This window comes from Lissotriton helveticus, chromosome 6 (genome assembly GCF_964261635.1).
Source record: "Lissotriton helveticus chromosome 6, aLisHel1.1, whole genome shotgun sequence".
Classification (NCBI taxonomy): domain Eukaryota; kingdom Metazoa; phylum Chordata; class Amphibia; order Caudata; family Salamandridae; genus Lissotriton; species Lissotriton helveticus.
The window spans coordinates 144,602,974-144,628,662 of record NC_136067.1 but is presented as its reverse complement, the minus strand read 5'-3'; the positions used below and the strand labels follow the sequence as shown (position 1 = coordinate 144,628,662).

Sequence of the window (25,689 nt, the reverse complement as noted above, 5' to 3'; positions counted from 1 at the left end):
TGAAGGCAAGGGTGGATGCAACTGAGATAGAATTAGAATACTGTACAGTTGGGTTGTCCCTAACATAAGTGTACCGTGTTCAGGCATTTTTTATGGTTCAAGAGCTTACAGAAACGAGATTTGAGGGTTTTAGAACACAAGCCAATATTTTAAGAGAAAATATTCCTCCACTACACATTTTTTGATATTTCTTTGTATTATATCGTGAGTGTAGAAGGGATCCTTCTGGTCCTGATGAAGAAGCCAGGGCAGGGATTCGAAACATGTTGACATAGACATCGGAGGGACTGCTCATCATAGCAATGTACCTCCGACCTATTCCCCATTTTTAACAATACCAGCTCAAAGGAATATTAACGTTTTTTAGCCCATGGAGCCAGGTATTTTTGAATTACCTCTTTCACTCACTCCTGACCCTTCCACTCACATTCCTACACTACACATAGTCTTGTTTTCCATAAACAGTGCTCCAGCGTAGCCGTAGGTCGAAGCACACCCCGTACTGCAGCGGGGCGGGAAGACCCTATTATGAAGCATGACGCCAGCCCTTTTGATGTGTGAGGGGTATTTAAACAAAGCTGTGTGCTTTCCACCACTGTAGGAAACACACGTAGTCTGGGAGGACACAGTTGTACATCAGTCTGAGGGTGGATCTTTGTGTTTCTTACATACTCCAATACAGCATGGCTCGCAGAGCAGCTTATGCGCTGCCCAGGCTCGACCTTAAAAGCTAAAACTACAAGTACTGGTAGGAGCTGTGTGATAGGCTACTCACAGTTGATACGGAGCAAACTTGAGAATACTGCTTATACCGAGAATATCCAATGGTAAGACTGTGCTCAATGTGTGTGCTGAGACCCAAGGAGTGAAACTCGTAGTATCTGTGTTTAGGTAGGCACACGCCAGAAGCACTCACTACTGACAGGCGGGTATGCCTACAGAGCCGGGCTCATGAACACCCCCTTCTTGGTCTTTCTGGTCCTCTCTGCATCTCACAAAGCATAGTCAGTCAGGAATCTCATGAGAATAGTAGTGGAAGAAGGCAGGGCGAGACACTATGGGGCAGCTGTATCTAAGGTTCAATTCTGAATAACGGTAGTGAGGGACCTGAACACAACAACATAAACTGCTTGGTTTTTGTAAAGTACAAGAGCAGCGAAAAATACAGTATCATAGATACTTTTGAACCCATTTTTAAACAACTAATATATGGCTGACGATTTTATAATACTCACATTACATTAATAAAATCTGCTACCCGTTTAATTTGCTATACTTTTAAGATTTTCTTTTTAACTTAGAATTGGCACTTCGGGTGCAGCGACAGATAGAAAATAGACACAATGCCATCTCGCACAGTTCTCAATTTTCTTTAAATAAAAAAAACGACTTAAGTTATATGTAAGAAAATGTTCTACAAAATGAACACTGAAACTGAAAAATGGAAGTGCCTAGCATCTTCCAGATCAGAGAAACGACCCTACACGTATTAGTAGCTCATATGGCTATGTGCTGAGGGGTTTAGTTTAAGATTGTTTCCTATGACCAATGTTATCCTATGAGGGTCTGTTAGAGTGCGCTTAGATCTCCTCAGATGTATATGGATCTAATATAATTCACGTTTACAAGAAATAGTTTAGGGGTTAATATTTCCACAACACTTTGGACGGAATAAACCTGCAGTAACAGTTCCAATGAGTGCCAAACAGTGTCAACATGTCACATACAGTACACCCCATCAACCCCACCCTCCTCAAATAGGATCAGCCATCTTACGGATTGCAGATGAATAGTTCATTCAGCCCACCGACATATCTTATGCTTCCATACCTCAATCTATCAACCTTAGTTCAGTTGCATTTTTACAAGTTTATCACCCACAGCGACCTCAATGATCCTGGACTTGCTCTGTTCCTGCCAAGTAGTCAAGCAAAGGTTTCCAATAGTTTCTAAACTTTCCCCTGTTGTCTTTTGAGTCCCAAATCAACGTTTCCATCTGCAGCAATGTCCATAATTTACTTGCCCACTTCTGTGTGGTAGGTGCATCTTTAAAATTCCACTTCAGAACTATCAGTTGCTTGGCTGCTAATAACGTATTCATGGCCAGACTCCAATCACCCTGGGATCTCGATGGACTTCAGCCCCAGTGTTATCAATGCTGAATCACAGTTCACTAAATACACCAAAATGCACTTGATGTGGCTTAGGATTGCCTTCCAAAAGATCTAAAAAGTCGGGCACAACCACCATATATGTAAATCATCCCGTTACAGACCACACTCCCTTAACCACGCTCCTACACAAGCTTGTAGATTGATCTCTGATTTGAACGCTTTTGCATGATATATTAGACCACAATGTCTATGAATGATGAAGAGGAATATCCTTAACTACAATGCATTGCCATCTTTTCATATATTATTCATGTCTGTAAGTGTCATGTAGATATTGGATATTAGGCCCTTTCGATGTAGTAAACTAGAAAAAAGTTTCCCCCCCCCCCCCAAGCGGTGAGGTCTGTAAGTGCTGCAATTGTATAGTCTGGTGCAGAGACCCAGTGGTGTAACTGGAAGTATTGCATGCTCTCGGATTTCCCAATATAATAATCCTTTTTCCATTTTTCAAATGCCACCCTCTTGGAACATGTCCCGTAACATCCTACAACAACCCCTGGACCACATGGAAAACTGATCTGCACTATTCTCTGGTGTAAAATGCAGGCTAAGCAAAAGTGTAGTTTCGGGAGACAGAGGAGGCGAGTTTCTGATTTATCATCACCGAGTTCCAAACCTCCATTGTATGGTGCAGAATCACAGAATAATAGCATACCAGAGGTCTAGAGGATTTGGGAAGCCCTGCCATATACGACAAGGCCTGACGCATCTTGACTGCCTCCATATGTATCCAGTGCTTTTCAGTTTCAAATAGGTAGCCCTCAAAGAGAATCTGAAGTTGGGCTGCTTAATGATAGTACGTAATGTCCAGTAGACGTAATCATCTTGATCTCTTACACATTTTTAGGATTTTCCCAGCTATATGTGATCCCTGCCCATTTGAAAGAATAACTTGCTACTTGGAAAGCTTTCATGTCTTTTTTAGGTATCCTCACCAGGAGAGCCTGAAATAAATACATAAGCCTGGGTAATGCATTCATTCTTACATTTATTTATTTATTATTTATTTATTTTATTTTTGACATTTATTGAGCGCGACGAATACCCTAAGGCGTCTCGGCGCTAGACCATTCAGTTTGTTTCCTTGTTGTGCAAATAATTTCATTGATTGAATAGCCATGTCTTTACTTGTTTCCTGAACTGGAGGAGAGAGGAACTCATCTTAATGTGATGAGGAAGTGCATTCCATAGCCTGGGTGCTGCTACAAGAAAACGACGATCTCCCCATGACACCGTCTTAGAACGTGGAACAACCAATTGATGCTGCTCCGATGATCGCAGATGTCTGCGGGGATTGTAAGGTTTTAGTTGTTCCTTAAGGGTATGGGGTCCTTGGTTGTTGAGGGTTTTGTAGACAATGCATAAGGACTTAAACTTTATTCGATTTTTAATGGTGAGCCAATGATATTGCCTTATTGTTTCAGCGATAGGGTGAAACTTGGCAGTCCCAGAAAGCAGGCGTGCTGCCGCATTCTGTATAGACTGAAGCTTGTTTATGACTCTAACCTGGGCGTCAAGAAAGAGTCCGTTGCAATAGTCCAATGAGGACAGGACTAATGAACAAACCAGTGTTTTAATTAGTGCTTCTGGTAGGAAAGGTCTGATCTTCCTTATCATTTTTAAAATGATCCGTTGTTGCAACTTTATTTGCATGGTCCATAAAGCTGAGCCCATTGTCAAAAATGACTCCCAAATTTCTGACCTTTGTGATTGGGATGGGGGGTGAACCAAGGTCCAGAGGCCACCAGCAGGATGGCCATTCTGGGAGAAGGGGACCGAAGATGACTACCTCGGTCTTCTCCGAGTTGAGTTTTAAGCAATTTGTGGCCATCCATGCGCTTATTGCCGTCATTCCATTTTTAAAATTGTGGGCTACCTGTCTTCCATCCCCCTTAATGGCCAGGACCAGTTGCGTGTCATCCGCGTATGCATGTGCTACCCTTCCAAACCAAGATACAAAGAGGCACTGTCAGCTATGTATATCACTTGAAAGGGAAGGGAACAGTTTGGGATAGTTTGTGCTACTTAGTTTTCTAGGTACGGGGTAATATAAACCCCTAGGAACTTTACCTTGGCTTTGGCCATTCAGAATTGAAAAATAGTAGAAAGAAGATGCTTCAAATTTATGGTAAACACACACTTAGCAATTCTGACATTTCCAGATTAAATTTAAAGCAAGACATTGAGCTGCATTCATGGATCTATCAATTTTAATAAAATGTAATCCGCAAGCAAATTAATTTTATGTTATACCCCACTGCCCCCCAAAGGAAGTCACGAACATTTGGATGTTGTCTAATTCTAGTGGCCAGTGACCCTAGGACCAACACAAAAAGGAGAAGGGAATAGGACAGCTCTGCTGTGCACCCTCTGTGCAAGGGAACACTCCTTGATTTAACTCAATTGACAATTATTTTGGCAGCTGGAGTTTTATGGCTAGCTTCTATCCAATTATCATGTGTGGGCCAAGGTCTTTAATGTCAAGCACCAAACTGAAGAATGCCCAGTTAACTCTACTGAATGCTTTTTCTGCATCCAAAGATACAATCGCTAGGGGGAGTTTTCCGACAATCTGACTACTCTATGATAAGAACACGCCTCATATTATCATCTGCGTGACTACTGGGTATATTATCTGACTTATCCGGATGGATCAAGAATGACAACTAGGGTGAAAGTCTAATTGCCAAGATTTGGGTTTAAAAGTACTATTGGCCTGTCTTAAGATGTAGGAATCTTCAGGTGTACTATAGGTTTAATGTAACATTTGCCTAAGTCATTGACTGAGTGACTGTGGGACTGGAGAAACGAATTCAAAGTTTCCACCAGTTATAGTATCAAGTAAAAATTTTAAATGCTGTTGTTGTTGTTGAATAGCTTTATTCGGTTTGTTTAAAACCATCAAAGTGTACAAATACAAGTACGAGCAATACTTGGTTTTTAAAAGTATTTGAACAAAATAAAAAGTCATCAGACATATCTAAAATCGATAAAAGAGTGCATAGTTAAAAATTCTAAAAACAATTATCAGCACATTTATCAACTAATAACATGTAAAGCAGCATACAATTGAGGAGGACAACACTAGGGTAACAGTAATAAAGGGTTTTGTGCTTACAGCGTACAATTCATTTAAGCCAGCAAATCAATTCTAATCATAAGGATTTATTTTTAGTGTAAACGATCGGCACCAACTATATGCAGAAGCTTTTCCTGTTTGATCCAGAACAAGAATAGGAACGACTGACCGCGTAAACTATTGGTTCTGTGGTGTCAGTTTTCAGGATTCTATAGGCAACCTGATGTTGCCTAACTCAAATGTTTAAGCAGGTAGGTCGCATCCATCTCCTGCAGATCTTTTGGTATTTTGTACAGAAAAAAGGATGTGCTCTTCTGTCTCCAAAGTTTAAGCAAATGCAGGTCAGGGTTCTAAAGATAGTCCTGCAGTCCGATTGCTAGATAACCGTAGTAGAAGATTACCATACCTAAATCTAACACATAGGCTTTTTGCAAGTGGTGGTGTGATTAGATCCAGGAAGGTTTCAAAGGAAGGGCATGGCTTGACACATAAAAACTGTGAGGTTAGTTGGCCTTTTGCTGGCCTGGTGACATAACGTTCTTCCACGGCCGCCCAATACCTGATCTTCAACTTTGAGCAATCCTCTCTATTGGCCTTCTCTGGATATTCCCAAAGTTCTGTGGTACCAAGAGTTGTAAACCAACTCACAACATGCTTAAACCAGGGGAGGCTTTTGGCCCGACTAATATTCAAGACCTCCCTTAGGGAGTTGCAATAATCAGAGAGCTGGGGCCTTGTCCACAAGCGCAGCCAGTGCAATAAAGGTTTCAGTGACACCATATCATCGATTCTTTTAATCTCAAGGTCAAAGAACAGTGGAATTAGGGGAGTAGTCATAGGTACTGAGATGAGTGATCTGGCAAAGATATTTTTGGATATCGTCAATTTATTTATGTTGATATACCCCCATATCTCTGCTACGTACAAAGCATCACTCTGAGCTTTTGCTCGATATACTTCAAAAGCTGGAGTCAGTGATCGAGTATGAGACTGCTTGAAGTGTCTCAGTATTGATTTTGACCTGTGGACAAGAGTTAAATAGCTCTTTTCCAGTTGTTGCTCCCAGCCTAATGTATCACTCAGTCTTATGCCCAGGTAATCAAAGCTTTTCACCCGCTCTAAGGGTTCTAGTGCGATCCTGACCTCTCTTGATTTACCCTTGGTTTTCCCAAACACCATAAATTTGGTCTTAGTAATGTTTAGTTCTAGACTCCTGAAGAAATCCAAAAAAGAATCCACAAGGATTTGCAAACCCATTGGGGTTGTGGAAATAAGTAAGGAATGGTCCGCAAAGAGCAGGATTGCGACCTTAGTACCATTCAAGGCAGGAGAGTCATTCCTGCAGTCCATTAAGCTGCTGGCCACATCATTGATAAACAAGGAAAAAAGTGTAGGGGCTAGCACGCTTCCCTGGCACACCCCACGCTGAAATGCTTATAAAATAGGCTGGTCAGGATAGCCAGCCCAGGAGATTTATTGGATAGTAGTTCCTTGATCGTCATCAACACCTACACGGCTGAGATCAAGGCTTGCAAAGCTTTTCCACTGGCTTCCGTTAATCTAGGGAGATTTAATCCTTCAGTGGGAACAGTCCTCAAAATAGTGGTTGTCTGACTTTTTCTGGAAACATTGTACAGCCTTGCCACTAAGAGGAAAATTGTCTAGTGGTTCTGGGCACATCTAGATGTTCAAATCGAAAGAACTTGTGCTCAAAGGGAGTGTAAGGATTGCTGGAGGGGTCTAACAGCAATATTGCTATGGGCTGGTATGCTTAGGCAAACTTAAATAGCAAAAGAAATTGCATCAAAAAGAGCTCTGAAGTTATCCTCCTCTGGTGGCCAGTAGTGACCATTCAGGAGGGTTGCATTCTTGAATTTAAATTTCCCCCTCCAATTATGGAGGTGTATTTTTCTGATCAACTAGTGGGGTGTAGAATTAGCCCAGGCTTTCCATTGCAGGGCCAGTTTAGGCTCGTCCAGATGGATGTGTAAAGTGTCAGACAGGGACACCCTTTCATAAGGGACTATCACAAAGAGGAAACATTTTAGGGAACACTATACTCTGGCACGGGAGCTGCAACTACATCAAAGAGATGGGGTTTGTTACCTCACCGCATCCAGCAGAGACAATCAGTTTGGCAAAAGGAACGGGAGATGTGTGAATTAAGTCTTAATGCCTGGCCTGATCACTGGCAAACCAGCACTACGGGAACCAGCATCATGTACAGAACACACATGTGGTGCCCAGTGGACACAGAAACCTGGGGTTTACAGCACACCACCACTCACCCATCAAGACACATGTGAAAAAACATACAAACCTTACCAGATATTATGAAGGTAAAGGAGCTAGGTTATGGGAGACTAAACGGAACTTCACCCGGGGGAAGCCCATATTCAATCCCTCTCACACGGGTACAGGTCAAAAAGGCATATGCCCCTGGTGGCTAGAATATCATGCTGCCAACACTGTCAATATTGCATATTGTGGGTAGAAGGTAGTAGTGACCTTTGCAAAGAGGGTTCACTTTTGAAAGTCTACTCAGCATCAGGGCCCACCAATCTGTCACTGTGTGATGTTCTGTTAATGAAGGCCAGTACTATTAGATGCAGACACTATGTAGGGCCCACTCAACCACTTTTGTATGGGAATGGACCTTGAATAATGCAAACTATACATGCCCCATAGGAGAAAGTCTTCAGACTACTAGCTCATTCACACGAATACCTCTCCCAATAATTGAACGCAGTAGACCCATCTGATTTATTAGCTAGAACCAATGTCAGAACCGTGTCTAAGAATTCATAAAAAACTGTTCAAACGCAAGGATCTGCGATGAAAGAAAAAGTCCATAGGGAAATCTGTCTGAAGGGAGCAAAAATCGAGGGAAAAATAGAAGTAAATGGGCAACAACACAAGGAAATATAAGGGACCGGATGCGTTGTGAAACATCCATCATTTGTTAGTGTCTTCTTTGAATATGTTTCTAACAGGGACGGACATTACAGGAGAAGACTCAACTTCAATACAGACTTGGAAAGGGCACTTCATACGGTTTGAGTGCGTCCCTTACTTCCGACAAATAGTGTTGAGAAGCCACACAAAAAGAAACATAGCTTTGACATCGTCTTTCCTAGGAGGTAGGACTCTACAACCCAACCTCTGCATATCACCAGAGAAGTCGCTGAGCACCCACTGTGTGCTCACCACCATGTAAACAAACACTGGCACAGTCTAGGCCGGGAGTCCAGATACATTTTGCACAAAAAAATTACCATCTTCTTAACACTTCTTGCTTCAGATAAGTTCCTACTCTCGACATACGTGTCTACTCTTATCTTGACATTACAAACCAAGGTACTTTGTAATTCAGTGAGCTCACAGTAGTATCTACTGCTCCAGTGCTGCTAGGAACAACAACAGTGTCTGTCAAAATGACTGCAACACTGCACGGGAGTTTCACAAGCCCCCGAAAACGATCCAGACATGGTGTACTGGAATGGAAGGGTGCTGCCACGTTAAACTTAAGGGTGTGCGACACTGGAACGCATTGTGTAAAAATGTGATGACAGTTTTGGTGCCATTACGTAGATACGGAAGATGGTATGGTTGTAATATTAAACGTGTGTTATATTGGAATGTATTTAATGATGTTATGCTGGAGTGCAATATGTAAACAGAACTGCACTGGAGAGAAGGGTTTCCCTTGCAGGATACCCTGCCTGTGCTGGCTCTGCCACAGCAACTGGTGTAGTATGCTGTTCAGGCGCGACAGGCAATTGGGCATCACTGAAAACCCTCATGCGTGCACGATGACAACTCGTACTACGACACCCACCGCGGCCCTGTAGTATCCCCAGATAAAGGTTGCGTCCCGCTGACCTGTTCATTTGTTGTGATCAATCTACTCCCGCCGCTGCTTGTTCAAGAGCTGCCCATCTACCGGTGTAGAAACAAAGGAAAGACAAGGCCGGCGTTAGACTGCCGGCTTCTTAGAAGGTAGACATGGCATGATCACACCAGTACTTCACGCCACAGAAATAATGCAGTCGACGCCTTTCTTTCCCAGACTATAATAAGGTTGAATGCGAGGCTAAGAAACCATATAGGATGAAAGGGCGCCATTCTAATTATAAACACCCCAACGCCCTACTTTCTGTTTGTATACTCAAAGACAAGCAGATAACCAGGCAATGTTGTACGAACACAACTATTTCTAGATCTGTGGTTTTACGTCCGACTTGCGCTGTCTTTTCTCCAATGTATATAATTTCTCAGGCTTGTATAGCCACTTTAAGATGGCCGCTGCAGTCAAAACAGCAACTGGAAGTTAATTCTCTATTTTCTCTTGGTGGAAAGCGTGAAGGAGTACGTACGTCGTCTCCGTCCCAGTTTCTCTGTTGGCTGGGGCAGCAACGTACAAGCAGTCTCTGGGTAGCTACATCGTTGCTTTTGTAACGGGCCACCCTGGAAAGAGCAACAGCCAAAGACTAACATGTTTTGTAACCGGTGTCAGCTGGATCTCAGTGATGCTCTCCAAGTATTTGCCAAGTGCGTGCTGCTGTTTCCCGAACGCTTCGTTGCGATATAGTTTAGAAAACTGTCGAAACTATGTGTAACTTCACCGGGACGGTATTTCTCGGAGACCGTGGCATGAATACTTCCTATATAATACGAACCTTCTCCGTTTAGTCAAAGGGGACGGGTGCGGCCATCTTGTGGTTGGCATTACAGATGTTTTGTATTTCTGTAGTTATGTTCTTTATGGTTTTATTTCGTGCTCCAAAGTTTATCAGCATTCTTATATTTTAACGAAACGAGTTGATGGTCAAGGGGTAACAGAAAATGTCACGTTGACTCCGTTTGGGTGATAGTGGCATTAACCTGTGATGGGGAGGGAGTCGCCCGTTGGATCCTGCCCTCCAGTGATGACACGGAGAGCAGAGTCAGCTTCTCGTGACGCGCTGGGGAGACTTTGGACCACAGCTGTAGTGACTTTCCTGCTGCTCTGTTGAGTGTGGTGCTGGTGTAGCGAAGCATCATGTCGCAGGAGGCTCAGGCTGACTCCGCAGCAGCTGCTGCCGTGGTGGTGGTTGGCTCTTGCATGACAGACATGGTCAGGTTAGTATGAGTAAAAACTCCTAACATTCCTGTGCGTTTTCGGTACACACAGGAAGAATGATCTGTCGGTATGATAACCTTTATTTCATACGTGATGTTACTCCACCCCTGAAAGTGAAGAAAATTCTCTGCACGTTACATGATTAAACTGAGATCGCTGGCATAACTTTTTAATTTAAAGCTTAATCTTACTTTAATTCACATCCTACTTTCAACACGTTTTTTTTAATTTTATTTATTTTTAATATTTTTATATAGCGCACATATGGCCCAAAGGCATCTGAGGGCCCCACAATAAAGCCAGAACAAATCAATAAGAAATAGAAAATATACATTTACATTAAAGGTGGGAGGTAGAGTGCTTCACACATTCATAGCAATTAAAAGCAGATGTTACAGTACCACATGAAGATCATCAATAGTTTTGTGTAGGATGAGGATGGTATGCAATTGAAGAGAGCAGCAGTTAAGGCCAGGGTTCGTTCAAATGAAGAGCCTTGACGTATTTTCAGGTTGAGCCTTGGCAGCGCGCATGTGCTGCCTGCTAGACCTGCTGTAATCAATAAAACCACTGTATTCCCGCCTCCTGCTTACAATCGGTTCATTCCAGCGTTGCTCTTCTTTGCTTCCTCCGCCTTGTTCCCGCAGCCGATAGCTCACTTACTTTCACGCTCTTCTTTGCTGCCTCCTGTCTCGATCCTGCAGCCGATAGCTCACTTCCTTTCAAGGCTCAGGAGTCCTGATAAAGTACAGTGTACTTAAGCTTGCCTTAGTTAGCTCCTGTTTGTAAGAACTTTTTTCTCTTTATTGATGCTTTTGGCCCGACACGCCTTTTGTCAGTTTTGCTTCCCATTCTGCTTCACGTTAGAAGCCCTCCCCCGCCCTCCTAGCGCCCACAGCCCCTGCATCAGTTGTCTTTTGGCCTGTCGCTGCTTGTTTGCAATGTTGCCCTCCCACACAAACACAGCATTTCCCTGATTGCTTTCCAGCGTCGTTGCTTCCGCCCGGCCAACACTCTCCTGCATAAACGCAGCATTATCCTATTTAGATAGGCACCAACACAAATTCTGTGTTGTAACGCGCTGAACTCTCAGCACACACAGAGTGAGCCTGTCTGTCAACGGTCCTGCTGGGAACCTTGCCACAGTTTCTGTCAACTTCCTTTCTTCCGTTTTCCACTTCCTGCCTCCGCCTCCCAGCTCCAAAACTGTAGCATGGCGTCTTCATACTATTTCGAGCAACCTTTCTGCGAGCCGGCAGTTGCTTTTTGTTGGGGGAGCCCTGCCATGCCCAGAACAGGTAAGTAAACCTTCTAAAAAGGCAAAGTTAAGCAGGTCCGATACGCAAGTCCAGAACGGCAGTGTTCAATTTATTTCACACAAAAATGCAAGATATGTGCAGAGCGTTCTTTAACCCAGCTGATATTCTCAAATCACAACCCCCTCTCTCACGGTGCGCTCAGGGGGCTGCTAAGTAAGTCTGCTGTAATAGAACCAAACTGCCCCACTGTGAATAAATACTTCACAGAAGCAGCCAAATGTCACATGCATGCAGCCTGACAGTTGCATTGTGATGGAAACACGCAGCCGTCACCATTCGTGAAAATAAGTTAAATAAAGCAAATTCAGTGGGTCTTCAAACATCCACATTAACTTTTTGAGGCAAACAGCTTGCCCTCTACAGATTACTTCCTTATTCTACTGGTGACTCCTTTCGTTCACTCTTCAGTGTCACAGAGGGTCTGTGCAGCACTAGCACTGCACCATGTCTGAGCTCTGTCAGATGCAGCTGAATCATCGTGGTGTCCATCAAAGGAGGTCCAACCACAAACACCAAGGCACACCAATTGAGTGTAACTATCATCCAATTGCCATATCCTGTGGTTCAACCCGTCACAAATGAATGTCCTTTAGAAGAATTCCACAACAGACGTTGAATCAGGTCCCTTTACTTGTTTTATTCCATTTCATTATAGAAAGCAGCAGCAGCCGAATACGTTTCGCCCCCCCCGGGCTTTTTCAAGTCTGTAAAAACATATGTACAAACTGTTTACATGATACTTAACATTATAAAGTTAATTTTTATTTACTAAAAATAGACATGCAAAATGACCCAAAGCCCTTTTTTTGTGTTTTAAACACACCAAGGTCAATAGAAGAATAGACAGAAGCAAGAGTAGTCATCACACTCAGCCCTACGCCAAAGATCCATGAAAGAAATGTCCACACCTGATGAGGTCCCAAGTCATCATAGTAGCAAATTAACTCCCAAGAGTTCCAGCCTAGACGTAGTATGGTGTTTGTTTGATATAGAAAAGGAAAGAGCACACCCTGTGCTGAAGTATAATCAAAGTGAATTAAAAAAAGGAAACGGCGCATGTGAGAATATAAGATTTAAAGACGTGTATAGTGTTATCTATATGCATAACACCCCCTCTTGTGCTGACAAGCCACATGGCTATAGAGGAAAACATATGCATCCTCATGTGCCCAACCACTGTATTGAGTTGAGATGGGCTATATGAAAGAAACCTCACCTTTGATTTAAAACACTGATTTCAATTTTTGTAAAGTTCCAATTGCGTGCAATCGGTCGTCAATCCTAAATGAGAGCCAATGAAGAGTAGACAAATTGTAATTCCATGTGAGGGAGTTGTAAATGCACTCCCCTTAATAAACTTTTCACTGATCTTTAATAAACCCGTACCAAACAAAACAGAGTGGAACCCTAAACGGTTATTTTCTGTCACAACCGGCAATGTAGCTTACCCATGAATGATGTAAGATGTCAGCCCGACTGGCAGTCATATCAACTTCGGTTTCAGAATGCGATATTTTCGTCACGAAATATGGAGGAAGAATTTTCTCTTTAACAGATTAGGGACCTTGATAAGCCCTCTCTGCAAGAAACATAACAAGACAAGTTCCAAGAAATCTATTACCCAATTGTCGTCCTGGGCGTATTACAAGCAATGTAATATTCGCGCATAACCTCAAAAGCAAATCGTCACTAACCGACCTATTCAGCCTAAATTCAGTACCTTGTTTCTGCAGTGACCTGGAAACCTTGTAACTGGCAGCAGAGCGCGTTTGACTTGCGAGCGCCATCTTTTTAAACTCCTCACAATCTAGTTTAATAGATATGAAAAGTGGAATGAGGTTTCTTTCAGTACTCACATTCGTCTTTACATATTATGGTATGTATGTATTGCGACTTATATAGCGCACGTATCACCCGAAGGCATCAAGGCGCTTGCCTTGGGAACCCGTCCTGGCTTTTTTCCCTGTGAGATAACCCCTACTGGGTATCCCCAGGGTGAAAGCCAAGCATCCCGCAGCGGGTGGGCCGCCGTAGTGGAGATTAAGCAACTATTGCCCAGAGTTGCAGCGTGGGACCCCATGATTAGAATAGGCACCGAGGCGAGAATTATCAAGTCCGTGGACATTTTGGGCTCAGGACCCTGCCGCGTCGGGAATTGAACCCTGGTCCCGGGCCAGACCTCTGCTTCAGGGTCTGCCGCTCTAATCAGTGAGCCACACTCCTCCACTCTAAAATGTAACTACGGGCGTTTCTATATATTTTTGAAATACCCGTAAGGAAGTACCATATGTAGACCTATTAATTGGCCCAAATGAATGTCATGCAAAATCGGAAGTTAAAATAAATTTATACAATCCTTGTTGCGAAAAGCTATATGTATTCATGTGCATCCGAGACCTCCTCACTATATAAAATTATTAAAAAACAAATTTGTATATGTTGGTGTGAAACTTATGTCAGTTTCAAAACGAGGATAAGGAAGTAAGGTAAAAATAAAAAACAGAATATGTTTCTGAGCTCTCATAAGCCTGATGAATTATCTTTGCGGCCATATTCTTGATGGAATGCATATGTCTACATTGAACTGTATAATGGTAAAAAAACTTTTATCAGCAACATGGTTATCATTTCCAAAATGGTATATTGATTGCGTCCTCTTTCGCCCTATGTTTTCAAGAATGCCTAATGTTGGCTGCTTCTTCCCTTAGTGGTATCAATTGAGGTGGATGCCAGTGTTCTGACTTCACTCACGTTTTTAGATGGTAAGCACAACCCTATTGGGTTGAGAGTTTACAAACGGTGAGAATGGATCACCATTTATATTCTTCGGGCCGAGGTTCCAACCCGAGCCCGTTATTAGCCGATCAGAGTTAAAAAGTAGCAAAAACATTATCAGAGACCTATTTGACGATATCCATATTGAAATTGATTTGATACAACAGACCACGCACGCAACCTGGAATTCATCCTGGACTCCTCCCTCTCCATGACCAGACAAGTCAACGCCGTCTCCTCGTCGGGCTTCAACATCCTGCGCATGCTACGTAAGATCTTCCGGTGGATCCCCACCGAGACCAGGAAGACGGTCACCCAGGCCCTCGTCACCAGCCGCCTGGACTACGGCAACTCCCTCTACGCCGGAACCACCGCCAAACTCCAGAAGAGACTCCAGCGGATCCAGAACGCCTCAGCACGACTCATCCTGGACATCCCCTGTCGCAGCCACATCTCCGGACACCTGAGAGACCTGCACTGGCTCCCGGTCAACAAGACAATCACCTTCCGCCTCCTCACCCACGCACACAAAGCCCTACACAACCAAGGCCCAGGGTACCTCAACAGTCGCCTCAACTTCTACGCTCCCAAACACCAGCTCCGATCGACCGGCCACGCCCTCGCTGCCGTCCCCCGCATTCGAAGAGCCACCACAGGGGGACGGTCTTTCTCCTACCTCGCCGCCAAGACATGGAACTCCCTCCCGACCCACCTCCGCCTGACCCAGGACCACCTCGCCTTCAGGAAGCAACTCAAGACCTGGCTGTTCGAGCAGTAGCGAACCCCCTTCCCTTAGCGCCTTGAGACCCTCTGGGTGAGTAGTGCGCTATATAAATGCTTTGATTGATTGATTGATACATGGTGAAGAGAGATTAATCACGAGGCCAAGACACATGGCCATTATGCCTATATAAATGATGGTGCACCCAAGAGAAGAGAGCGATTATTCAGGAAATGCTCATCGAGGGGATAAAGAAAGAAGAGTTACAGTTCAAACCAATACTAAATACCAGCATTGTTTTTTTACAGAAATTCACACATCTCCTTATCGATGTTCAAACCACATACCACCACCCTTAATTTAATGATCCATAGCATTTCCATTTTGCGAAGTTGTACCTTCCTGTTTCCACCTCTCAGTCCAGGATTAACCACATCAATACCATGGGAGCCCAATTTCATCAATTCATTTGATTTGTGTGTTGTATTAAAGTGGACCTCTAAAGGATACTGTATGTTGTTATTGCTTATCGGTCAAATGTGTTCTTGAATTCTCTCTTTCAGCGGTCTTATAGTGCTACCGATATAGATTTTTTCACAGATGCACTAATTACAATAAAGCACAAAGTTGGTATTACAGTTTATGAAGCTCCTTATTGTATACAATCTCTCGGTGTTATATTGGAATCTGTTGATTTTATGTATTCCAAAACAATCAAATGCTACATGAGCCACACCTGTAAAAACCATTGGGAGCTGTAGGTAACCAGTTAATATTTGACAATGGTGATATGAAACTCGGGCATAAGTATTGTCTTAATGTTCAACCTCTTTCACGCACAATTGTGGGTTTAGGTCCAAGTGCACCTTGTAGGGTGGTGTCATGTGTTAATAACTGCCAATGCTTACTAAGAATCTTATATACATCAGTACTACTGGTAGTGTAAGGAGTGATGAAAGCACATTTCTTCCTATTTTTACTTTTTGCCCTCTTGTTATTTGTCAAAAGGTGAGTTCTTTTAACCTTTCTTCTTGCTTCTTTGATCACAGTTTGTGAATAACCTCTCGCCTGGAATCGATTTTCTACAATTTGCAGTTCTCGGTCTATTCTGGTTTCATCACTACAATTGCGTTTTATCCGCAACATTGCCCCATAGTGGATAGCATTGATCTGTGATGGAGGGTGTGCACTGCTTGCATGCAGTGTGGCATTACATACAGTAACTTTTCTATGGGGCACAGTTTTAAGCTTGTTGCCATCCACTCGGATGGTGATGTCCAAAAATGTATCTGCTCAGTATTTTGTTTTTTGGTGAAGGCTAGATTGAAGTCATTGTTATTGATATGTATAAATAATTGTTCTAGGGTCTCGCTTGTCCCTGCCCAGAACAGAATAATAGCATCAATAAATCGCCCTCAATATAGAATGTTCTCCAACAAATGACTGGGTCACTTCCTCCATAGATGTGTGTGCTCAAACAGACCCATGTAGAGGTTGGCAAAAGAGGGTGAAAATGTAGCCCCCATTGCCACTCCTCGTATCTGACGATACCACTCCCCATTGTGAGTAAATATGTTACTATCCAAGACTAGTCTAGATCTAATAACATGATCGTGTGTTCATACATGTTGATTGGTCGACTGTCCAAGAAGTGTTGTGCAGCGTGTAGACCCTGTGCTCCTGGTATGCTCGTATACAATGAGCATACATCCAGGGTAACGAGTTGATGACCTTCCACCCACTCTACATCTGCAGTTTTACTTAAAATATCTTGAGTGTCCTTTATGTAAGATGGTAAGTTAGTTACTAAAGGTTGTAACTATATATCAATATATTCAGATATTCTCTCAGTGGGAGACCCAACACCTGAAATAATTGGTCTCCCCGCGGGGAACCCCCCCCCCTTCTGTATTTTGGGCAAACAGTAGATACAGGGATTGGTTGGTGTGTCATTAAATAGATATTTGAATTCTAAGTCTGATATAAGACATAGTTCTCGCCAGTGTTTTTATTTAATTTTCTATAGCTGTTATAGTAGTTTTCATGGGATTGCTGCTTAATTGTGTATATGCAGTCCTGTTTGATAGTTGTCTATCTAATTCTTGTAGATAATCAACTCTAACCATGAGCACCACATTCCCTCCTTTGTCCGCTTCTCTTATAACTAGAGAGGTATCATTTTTGAGTACTTCTAAAGCCCTTCTCTCTTCCATCGTAATATTCTGTTTTGTATTTGTGTTTTTAGAGTAGAATTTGTCCTCAAGATTATACAAATCTTGATGAACCAATTCCTGGAATATATCAATAGCATTAGGGCCAGGTAAGTAGAGCGTGAATCTTGATTTTGTCCTCTAACCGCTGTCTATGTCTGAAAACGTGTCAAGATCAAGGTCTAATGTCAATGTATGTATGGACGAAGAAGCCTCTTGTTGATCCAAGGACAGCAAGAGTTGTATGTCTTTTATGTCCCTAATGGTCTGAGTGCATTCTAGAATTTCCGTTACAGTTCTTTGAGGAACTAAATGTTGTTTGTCTAAGAAAAACTTGTGCAACTTTAGCTTTCTAGTAAATTTGAAACAATTTACATGTAATGTTGTAAAATTTGGACATGCACTTGGACAAAATCCCAAACCCTTGCTCAATAGATTTATTTCTACATCCGTTAACATATGACTCGATAAGTTAACAACATTGATTTTGTCTGTGACATTTTTGGACGTCAAATCATTCACAATTGTTGGGTCCGTGCCCCCGATCAGGTTGTTACACCCACTTTCTCTTTTACATTTGGATCTTGGTCTAGATTTCTCCCTCCTGGTCTTCTTGTGGCTCGTTCTTTTTGAAAGGCTTGCTTGTTCCCCTTCCTGAACCTTTATAATTCTAAAAAAACGGGATCTGCAGTGTTCCCTGATGGTTGTTCCTGTGCACCTGAGGATTCTGCACTAGTCATGCTGCTTACACTTGAAGTGACCGAAATGCTAGTCAATTCCATAGTTTGTAGTCTGAAGAACCGGTTAAACCCACTTACTGGGTCTCGGCGGCGGGGAAACCGCCCTAGTCTTCCATACCTTCCATACTTAGTAAAAGGAGACACAGGAGCCTTCGTCTGCAGGAGGAACCCAGATTTATTTCAATAGCCCGGGCTATGGAACAGAGTCCCAAGCTAGTCAGAGACAAGACAGAGGAGGCTGCTACTTCACTCTGTAGCTTACAAGCCGTTTATACATTTTTCATCCCAGTCTTTTGGTTGTTAGTCCATTGTTTAATCAGGGCAGTGTTTGCAGTTGATAACCAGATCCAGATGATGTTTGTAGTTGGTGACCTGGTCAAGGCTTGGTACACAGATCATTGTTCACTCCGCTTGATCAAAGCCGTTCTTTCAAGTCATTGTTTAATCAGCCTGATCAGGGCCCAACAGTCAGACCATTGTCCAGATAACCTGATCACGGTGTCAAGGATGTTTACCAGGCTGGGAGCAGGAGATGGAAAACAAGCTTGTTTACACAGGGCGTGGGTGTCTCATGGCTTTCTGTTGAACTGCAAAGAACAGGGGGTTGGGTGTGCAACAGTTCCTGGGCAGAAATGCAGGCTGCAAGATGGTCTCTGTCGTGTCAGTTTAGATTTTCCTCAGGCATCAGCAGAAACTACCAGGTGGGTCGTGTGGAAGTGTTTGACACGAGATGGCAATGAAAAAACAATGGAGTCCTGGTACAACTGATGCCGATCAGAAAAACACTTTTCCTCAAGTCTATTATCTGTCAATACTGAATGTAGTCCAGTTTTGACATTGTTGAACTTTTTCGCAAAAGTATAGACCCTCCCACTGTGGTAATCTCTCTCATCGCGTCTTATTTTTTGCGACATCTTATCCTTTAAATATAATTTATGTTTTTTAATCTCGTCTTTGAGGATCGCCAATTTGCGTTCAGTTGCTTCAGGTACATTTAAATCATGGATCTCCTTCTCTAAGATGGAAATCTCAAGTGATAGTTTATCTCGTTTCAGATCGGCATCCCTGATCATTATATCCATCATTCCTACAGATGATTTGAACAATAGTTGTTCCCACTCCTTTAAATGACCCATATGCAAATCCTCAAAAGAAGGAAAGATCAAAATACGAAGTCCCCTTGGTGCAAGTTCTTTATCAATGTACTTTCATAGGACTGTAGCTTCCCACCACCTGGAGAGCTCTTGTTTTTTAACCTCTCCAGTCTCAATTTTTTTGGGGGGAGACTGGAGAGGACTGGAGCATACCCACAAATGTTTTGGAAATAGTCTATCAAAGGGGGTGTCTGGGAAGCACATAAATCCTCTTTTCATTCTTCTTTTCCATTTTTTTCCTACCTCGTCCCTTCACTAATAAAACACCTGCTCCCTTACCAAATCACCAATCCACTTCCCTTCTTTCCCACAACTCTCCTAAATACCATTTAACTCCACTTACACATACGCTCATGCACACATCCAAAATTACTCTCACACCACCCAAGTAACATCCCTTTCCTAAAATCCACTTTCTTGCCATCCCATAAGTAAAATAAAATTGCCGTTTACAATGCCAGTAGGTCCAACTCCAACAAATGCGAGTCCTATTGCATTTACAATGCAATTTCCATGCATTGACAATGTTACATGGTCTGTACACTTCCCTCCATGCCGTGGTTTTACTGACACAATTTCTAGTGTTAAATGCAATAAAAATTTATTGTGCTTGCTGTGAAGTATTAACAACATTGATTTTATGTGTCGACATTAGCTGCAGTGCACTTGCAGTGCCTCGCCGTGCATGGTCTGTAAACTTCCCTCTGCTCCGTGGTTTTACTGACATCATTTCTAGAGTTAAATTCGATAAACATTAATTGTGCACACCGCCGGTCTTGCTCTGCACACTTTCTGCCATTCTTGTCTAATTTAAGGAGAGCATAATTATGGTAAGTAGTACACAGCCACAAAAGTAGGCTCTAATGGATTCAGCTCCTGTTACAATTATCAAATGGGATCTTCGAAAAGCCAACAGCACTAAAACACATGGGTAAAAACATTGTCATTTACAATGCCAATAGCTCTAACTCAAGCAAATGCGAGACCTATTGCATTTCCAATGCTTGTTTAAGGTATCATGACCTATATTAAGGCATAGGCTCAGCGAGAGGGAGTTCCAGGTTCTTGTGGCGTGTCTAGAGAAGGATTGGGGTATGATTTGCTTGTGCTTGAAGGTGGGGGTTCGAAGGGGAGCAATTCAGTGTTTCTGAAATTTTCAGTTTCTCAGAGAGGTACATGGGTAAAGAGGAGTGAATAACTTTACAAATGATGCAGGCAATTTTTAATTGAGTTCTCGCTTCTATGGGAAGCCACTGACGGGATCAAAGAATGGGTGAGATGTGATCGAACTACTGTGTTCTGTCACAAAGTGGGCTGCCACTTGTAGTGCTCTCAGTGGACCTAGGTGGACTTTGGGAATGCCGGAAAGAAGTGCAATTCCATAATCAAGTCTGGAGTCTTATTCTCCTAATGCAGTTCACTTAATTTCTCTAAGGTCCTCGTTTTATAATCTTCCTGAAACGGGGCAGTCCTTTCTTTCTCTTTATTCTGTCTCCTCAGTTTCCCCGAACCCCTACTAGTTATGCCTTCCCTAAAATTCTGTTTCTACTTCCTATCTTAGAGATGTATTCCTTTGTGTGTTTTCCCTAATGGCCAATCCTAACATAAACAAAATCTTGAAGTCCAGAAGTCCCTGCCATCCTATGTGACCTCTAACGTAGACAGAATTTCATCCTACTTGTTCTTTACAGCCTTATTCACTTAAACGTCTCTCAAGAACCATTCTCTTCACACTTATAAAATCCAATGGCTCTCCTAGACACTGAAGGGCTAAATCCACTAAGGGTGCAAATTGCTGTTTACTCCTGAAACTGGATTCCATATTGGGCAATGCTTGCCTGTTAACAATTATGCATGGGCTTTTTGCACATGTGCAGTTTACATACCCTACACTATTTGCCCATAGTATGCCTTCCTGGTTGCTTTAATCAGAATTCCCTGTTATATGCCAAATGGACTAATATTAACACACTTGAATTTCCCCATTGTCTTGGTTCCTCATCAAAGTCAATACTATTTATGGTAATCCTTAGTTGAATCTTTTTCTCTTCATCCAGAGGTGTTCCACTAGGTTGTGTTATGGTTGGTACACCCATGGTTGGTCTTCTGTGCCTTCTGTTTAAGTCCAATGCTCCCAACTTGCTTGAAAGGGAGGAAGAACGAAGCATGAGCAGTCAGCGCCTTCTCATTCCCTTGGCCACGAAGTCTGTTGGCTGCCACTCTCATCCTTTTTTTCTTCATTGATTAATGTGCTATATCAGAAGGAGAGAGTAAAGTCAGAACAGCAACCTTTTGGCTCCCCAGCTCCTGGTTTCTGTTACTTTCCTGCCCGGTTGTTCAGGAGGAATGGTGTCTACTTCTGCCTCCATCACCTCTCTGTTAACCAACCCAGTAAGACACTTGTTTTGGCACACTTGAAAGTGATGGCATGGCAGATGAAATGCTAGGGATTTAGCTTAAAGAGTTATTTCAGGGGATTGCATTCAGAATCCAACTGTTTTGAAGATCATCCACTCTTTAGTCATAGAAAAAATGCTGCATGTGTTTCTGCTTGTGGTATTCCTAGAAGTCCACTACCTGCCTATTTTGTGAAACTCATAGGTTCCTGTGCTTCCTGAGAATGATTTACGTTGGGTTTGTTTTCACTTGTTCATCTCTTTGTGGCCAAATCATTGTCATTGTGTTTTCAAGTATTTCTGAAATGGTATGTGTCCATTGAAAGTTGTGCCTCTGGGATGAGTTTCAAGCTTGACCTGAGCCAAGTAAGCTAAGGTGCCTTTCTGGGATCTATTTTGATATTTAGGCAACTACAAACGCCTGTGTTTGAACTGTTGGAGGATGTGCCTGCCATGCTGTTGATGGCTAATTTTAACTTCTTGGTTGGCTTCACTTTTGAGAGGCATATATGTGAACTGGTTGTTTTGGCCTGCTCACTTCAGACCAGGAATGTTGTATCCAAATTAACCTGGATACTGTCCTTCAGATTTGTGATCATCTGGGTTGGCAAATCATGGTGGTGATGAGGTCAGAGTCATACCTGCCCTTGAAAGAAGTGTAATATATATTTTTTAACAGAAGGGAGTCTTTCTGATTATGTCTGCCTGCTACGGTGGGCCATCCTAACACCTCAGTGCAGATAGCGATATAGAGCAGGTGGACTCAGCAAATATATACGTTTCTGCTGAATAATCCTCGCACCTTTACTGTGTAGGGACCATGCATAATTGCTCCATTGACAAAGGCACTTCACAAGCACATAGGCACAAGTTATATTAGCTTTCTCTACTCCATCAATTGACTTGATGAATGACATTGCCTTGGTATTATGAAGGCTGTTTGTAAGAGCACTTACTATGTCTATCCACAAGAGTGGACTGTGAACGAATGGTATCACACGAGAAACGAGGAATTGACCAGTTGAATGTTCTTATATTGGAGAAAGGGAGGTGACCATGAAGAGATGAAGTGCCAGCACACATATTAGAACTCTTGTATTACATTCACGGTTTAATGATTTTAGGTTTCCTTGTTTTGCTCAATACTTAAGGAGGCTGGAAAAAGAGCTTCTCCCAGGGTCGGGCTGGTAGCCAACAAAAACCTTGTCCAAAACTCCATAGCAGCCCCGCATTACACTGAGCAAATGATTGTAGTACATGAGCCCACTTTGTCCACATCTTAGTCTCCCTCCAAGAAAATATTTGTAGATACATAGCACCAAACATCAACTTTTACTTAAATATTGTGTGCAGAATATTGGCTGTAGTGCCTTAGGTTTTACCTGCAGTTTTGAGAGACAATTAATGAAATATTCGAAGACTTCAGGATCTGTAATAACCTGGAGCAACATTTCTCAGCAGTCCGTAGTAAGACATGTTCATACTCCTTTGTATTTTTTTTGCCTCTTCATCCATTCTTTCTTTGCTGCATTTTGGTACACCCTTCCTTTTATTCATGATACTCCTACTCCCCTTTCGCTTATGTACCTCTCTACCTTTGTTCTGAGATGTGAAAAACAGTCATGAAATACAGCATCATTACAGCTGACCACAATTTTCCTCCTTTAAAGTCTGCTTCTTAGCTGGGCCGTCTTCCTGCTGTTTCCATCCACTCAGTGGCCAAACCACATCAAAGATGTTAGTTATGAATGAATGAAATTCTCATTCTATAGCGCACGACTACCCTGAGGCCTCGTAGCGCTGATTAACAGAATGGCAAGGAGGTCGGACCAGCGATGCTATGGAAGCGATCTAAATAGATGGGTCTTTAAGAGGTTTCTGAAGGCCAGGAGGTTATAGTTCTCTCGGAGAGCTAGTGGAAGGGCGTTCCACATGATTGCAGCATTATACGAGAAGGAGCGTCCGCCCCATCTCGCTTTATGGATCTTCTTGGTGGTGGCCAGTCACAGAGAGCTTGAGCGCAGGGTTCTGTGGGGGAGATAGGAGGTGACCAGAGGGTGCATAATGGCTGGGCCAGTCTTCTAGATGGCTTTATGAGCCAGACACATAGCTTTAAATTGTATCCTGGATGCAATCGGGAGCCAATTAAGTTCACCCAGTGCTGGTCTTGCAGATTGCCAGCGTGGAGTCTGGAAGAGCAGACGGGCTGCACAGTTCTGTATTACTTGTAGTTTGTTGATCGTAGCCTGAGGGGCTCCGAGATATAAGGCATTCCCATAGTCCAGGCGAGAGAGTATAAGGGCCTGGACCATAATCCTTCTCCCCTGGAATGGGAGGAGAGAGATGATTTTACGCAGCATTCTCATTAGTCCATAACAGGAGGCTTCGATCTTGGTTGCCTGGTGGGTGAAATTAAGAGAACTGTCGAGCCACATGCCAAGGCTTTTTATCTGTGTCTTAGAGGGTGGGGCAGGGCCCAGACAGGCCGGCCATAAGGGGGCGAGGACAGAGGCCGAGGGGTTACCCAGCAACATGATTTCTGTCTTGTCCCCATTGAGTCTGAGGCATGAGAGTTCCATCCACTCGGCAACCGCCTCTAGGCAAGGGCCAAGGGAGCAAGACGACTCCTCAGCGTGATTTAAGGATACCACTAGCTGAGTGTCGTCTGCATATGTAATGATCTTGATGCCGAATGGATGGACAATCTCCGCCAGAGGACTCATGTAGATATTAAAAAGCGTGGGGCTCAGGGTAGAGCCCTGAGGCACCCCACAGCTAAGAAATAGCTTTGAAGATACCACGTCCCCCTCAAAGACCTGAAAAAATCGGTCGCTGAGGAAGGATAGGAACCAGGTTAGCGCCGCGCCCGACACTCCCAGATTTCTAAGTCGATCGGCCAAGATGGTATGGTTGACTGTATCGAACGTGGCGCTGAGGTCAAGGAGGAGGATGGCGGCCGTTCCTCCTTGGTCCAGCAGCCTTCTTGCTTCTTCCGTCACCGCCAGCAGGGCTGTTTCCGTCCCATGCTGAGGACGGAAACCTGTTTGGGAGGTGTCCAACAGATTGTTTGATTTTAAATATTCAACCAGGATGTTATTAATATGTTTTTCGATCAGTTTGCTCAGCCATGGAAGAAGGGAAATTGGGCGGTAATTGGACAGATTAGACTGGTCTAAACTGGGTTTCTTCAGGAGAGCCCTGACCATTCCACATTTCCAAGATGTAGGTACTGTGCCAGAGGTGATCGAGGAGTTCAGCACCTCCAGGACAACTGGGCGGATAGAATCGATGACCGGGACAAGGTATTGGGGAGGGGCAGGATCCAGGGAGGAGCCTGAAGTCACTTTAGCAACTATCCGGTCCAGTAATTCCGTGTTTAAAAGACAGAACTGTTCTAACGTTCAATTGGGTAGTGAAGTAGGGCTGTTTGTCGTCACTATCCCTGTCTTTGGCATTACAATCGGAAAAGATGAATAGATCGTTTGAATCTTTTGATGGAAGAAGATCGCTAAGTTATTACAACACTTGAGCGCTCCCTCGGATGTTGGGGATTTTTGAGGGGAAGTGATAAGTGATTTTGCTATGTGAAAGATTTCCTTGGGGGAATTTGCAGCTGTGTTAATTTTTATCTCATAAAAAAATGCTTGGGAGTGCTTGCTAAGGAGTGAGAAGAAGAACGCGTTGGTCAAAGAATTGCATGCTTGTTTTGCAGCATGCCTGGACAAAGAGTCAAAATTCAAGACAAAATATCATTTTTATGGACACATCCAAGGAGAGGCCATACCCCACTACTTTATTGATGCATTTATTTACTATGTTCCATACAGCACTATTTCTTCACTGTGCTCTGTATGTTATTGCCTCTAGATATGCCACATTCTAGTGGCACATTATGTCTTTGTTCAACAGTAAATTGATGCCCTTGAGCAGGGTGTCAAGTGCATCACCCCTACCCAAATCTACCCAATCTATCTTCGCAAGTAAGCATAGAAAACGTTT

General features: G+C 43.1%; 2 protein-coding genes across 3 annotated transcripts in view; one reads left to right on the top strand and one right to left on the bottom strand.

Annotated features, from left to right (window-relative positions):
- BABAM2 (BRISC and BRCA1 A complex member 2) overlaps positions 1–9,245 on the bottom strand; it is a 961,268-nt gene extending 952,023 nt beyond the window's left edge. The window contains exon 1 of one of the 2 annotated variants that reach the window (XM_078647504.1): positions 9,136–9,245. The gene's annotated coding sequence lies outside the window, so the exon portion shown is untranslated. Of the gene's footprint in view, positions 1–9,091 lie in introns of both variants that reach the window. The other variant, XM_078647505.1, reaches the window with a different exon arrangement.
- Positions 9,246–9,997: 752 nt separating this feature from the next.
- The window catches only part of RBKS (ribokinase), a 399,775-nt gene continuing 384,083 nt past the window's right edge, over positions 9,998–25,689 (top strand). Inside the window, exon 1 of the mRNA XM_078647503.1 lies at positions 9,998–10,374. Coding sequence (XP_078503629.1) covers positions 10,295–10,374 — 80 coding nt within the window. The 5' untranslated portion in view covers positions 9,998–10,294. The remainder of the gene's footprint in view (positions 10,375–25,689) is intronic.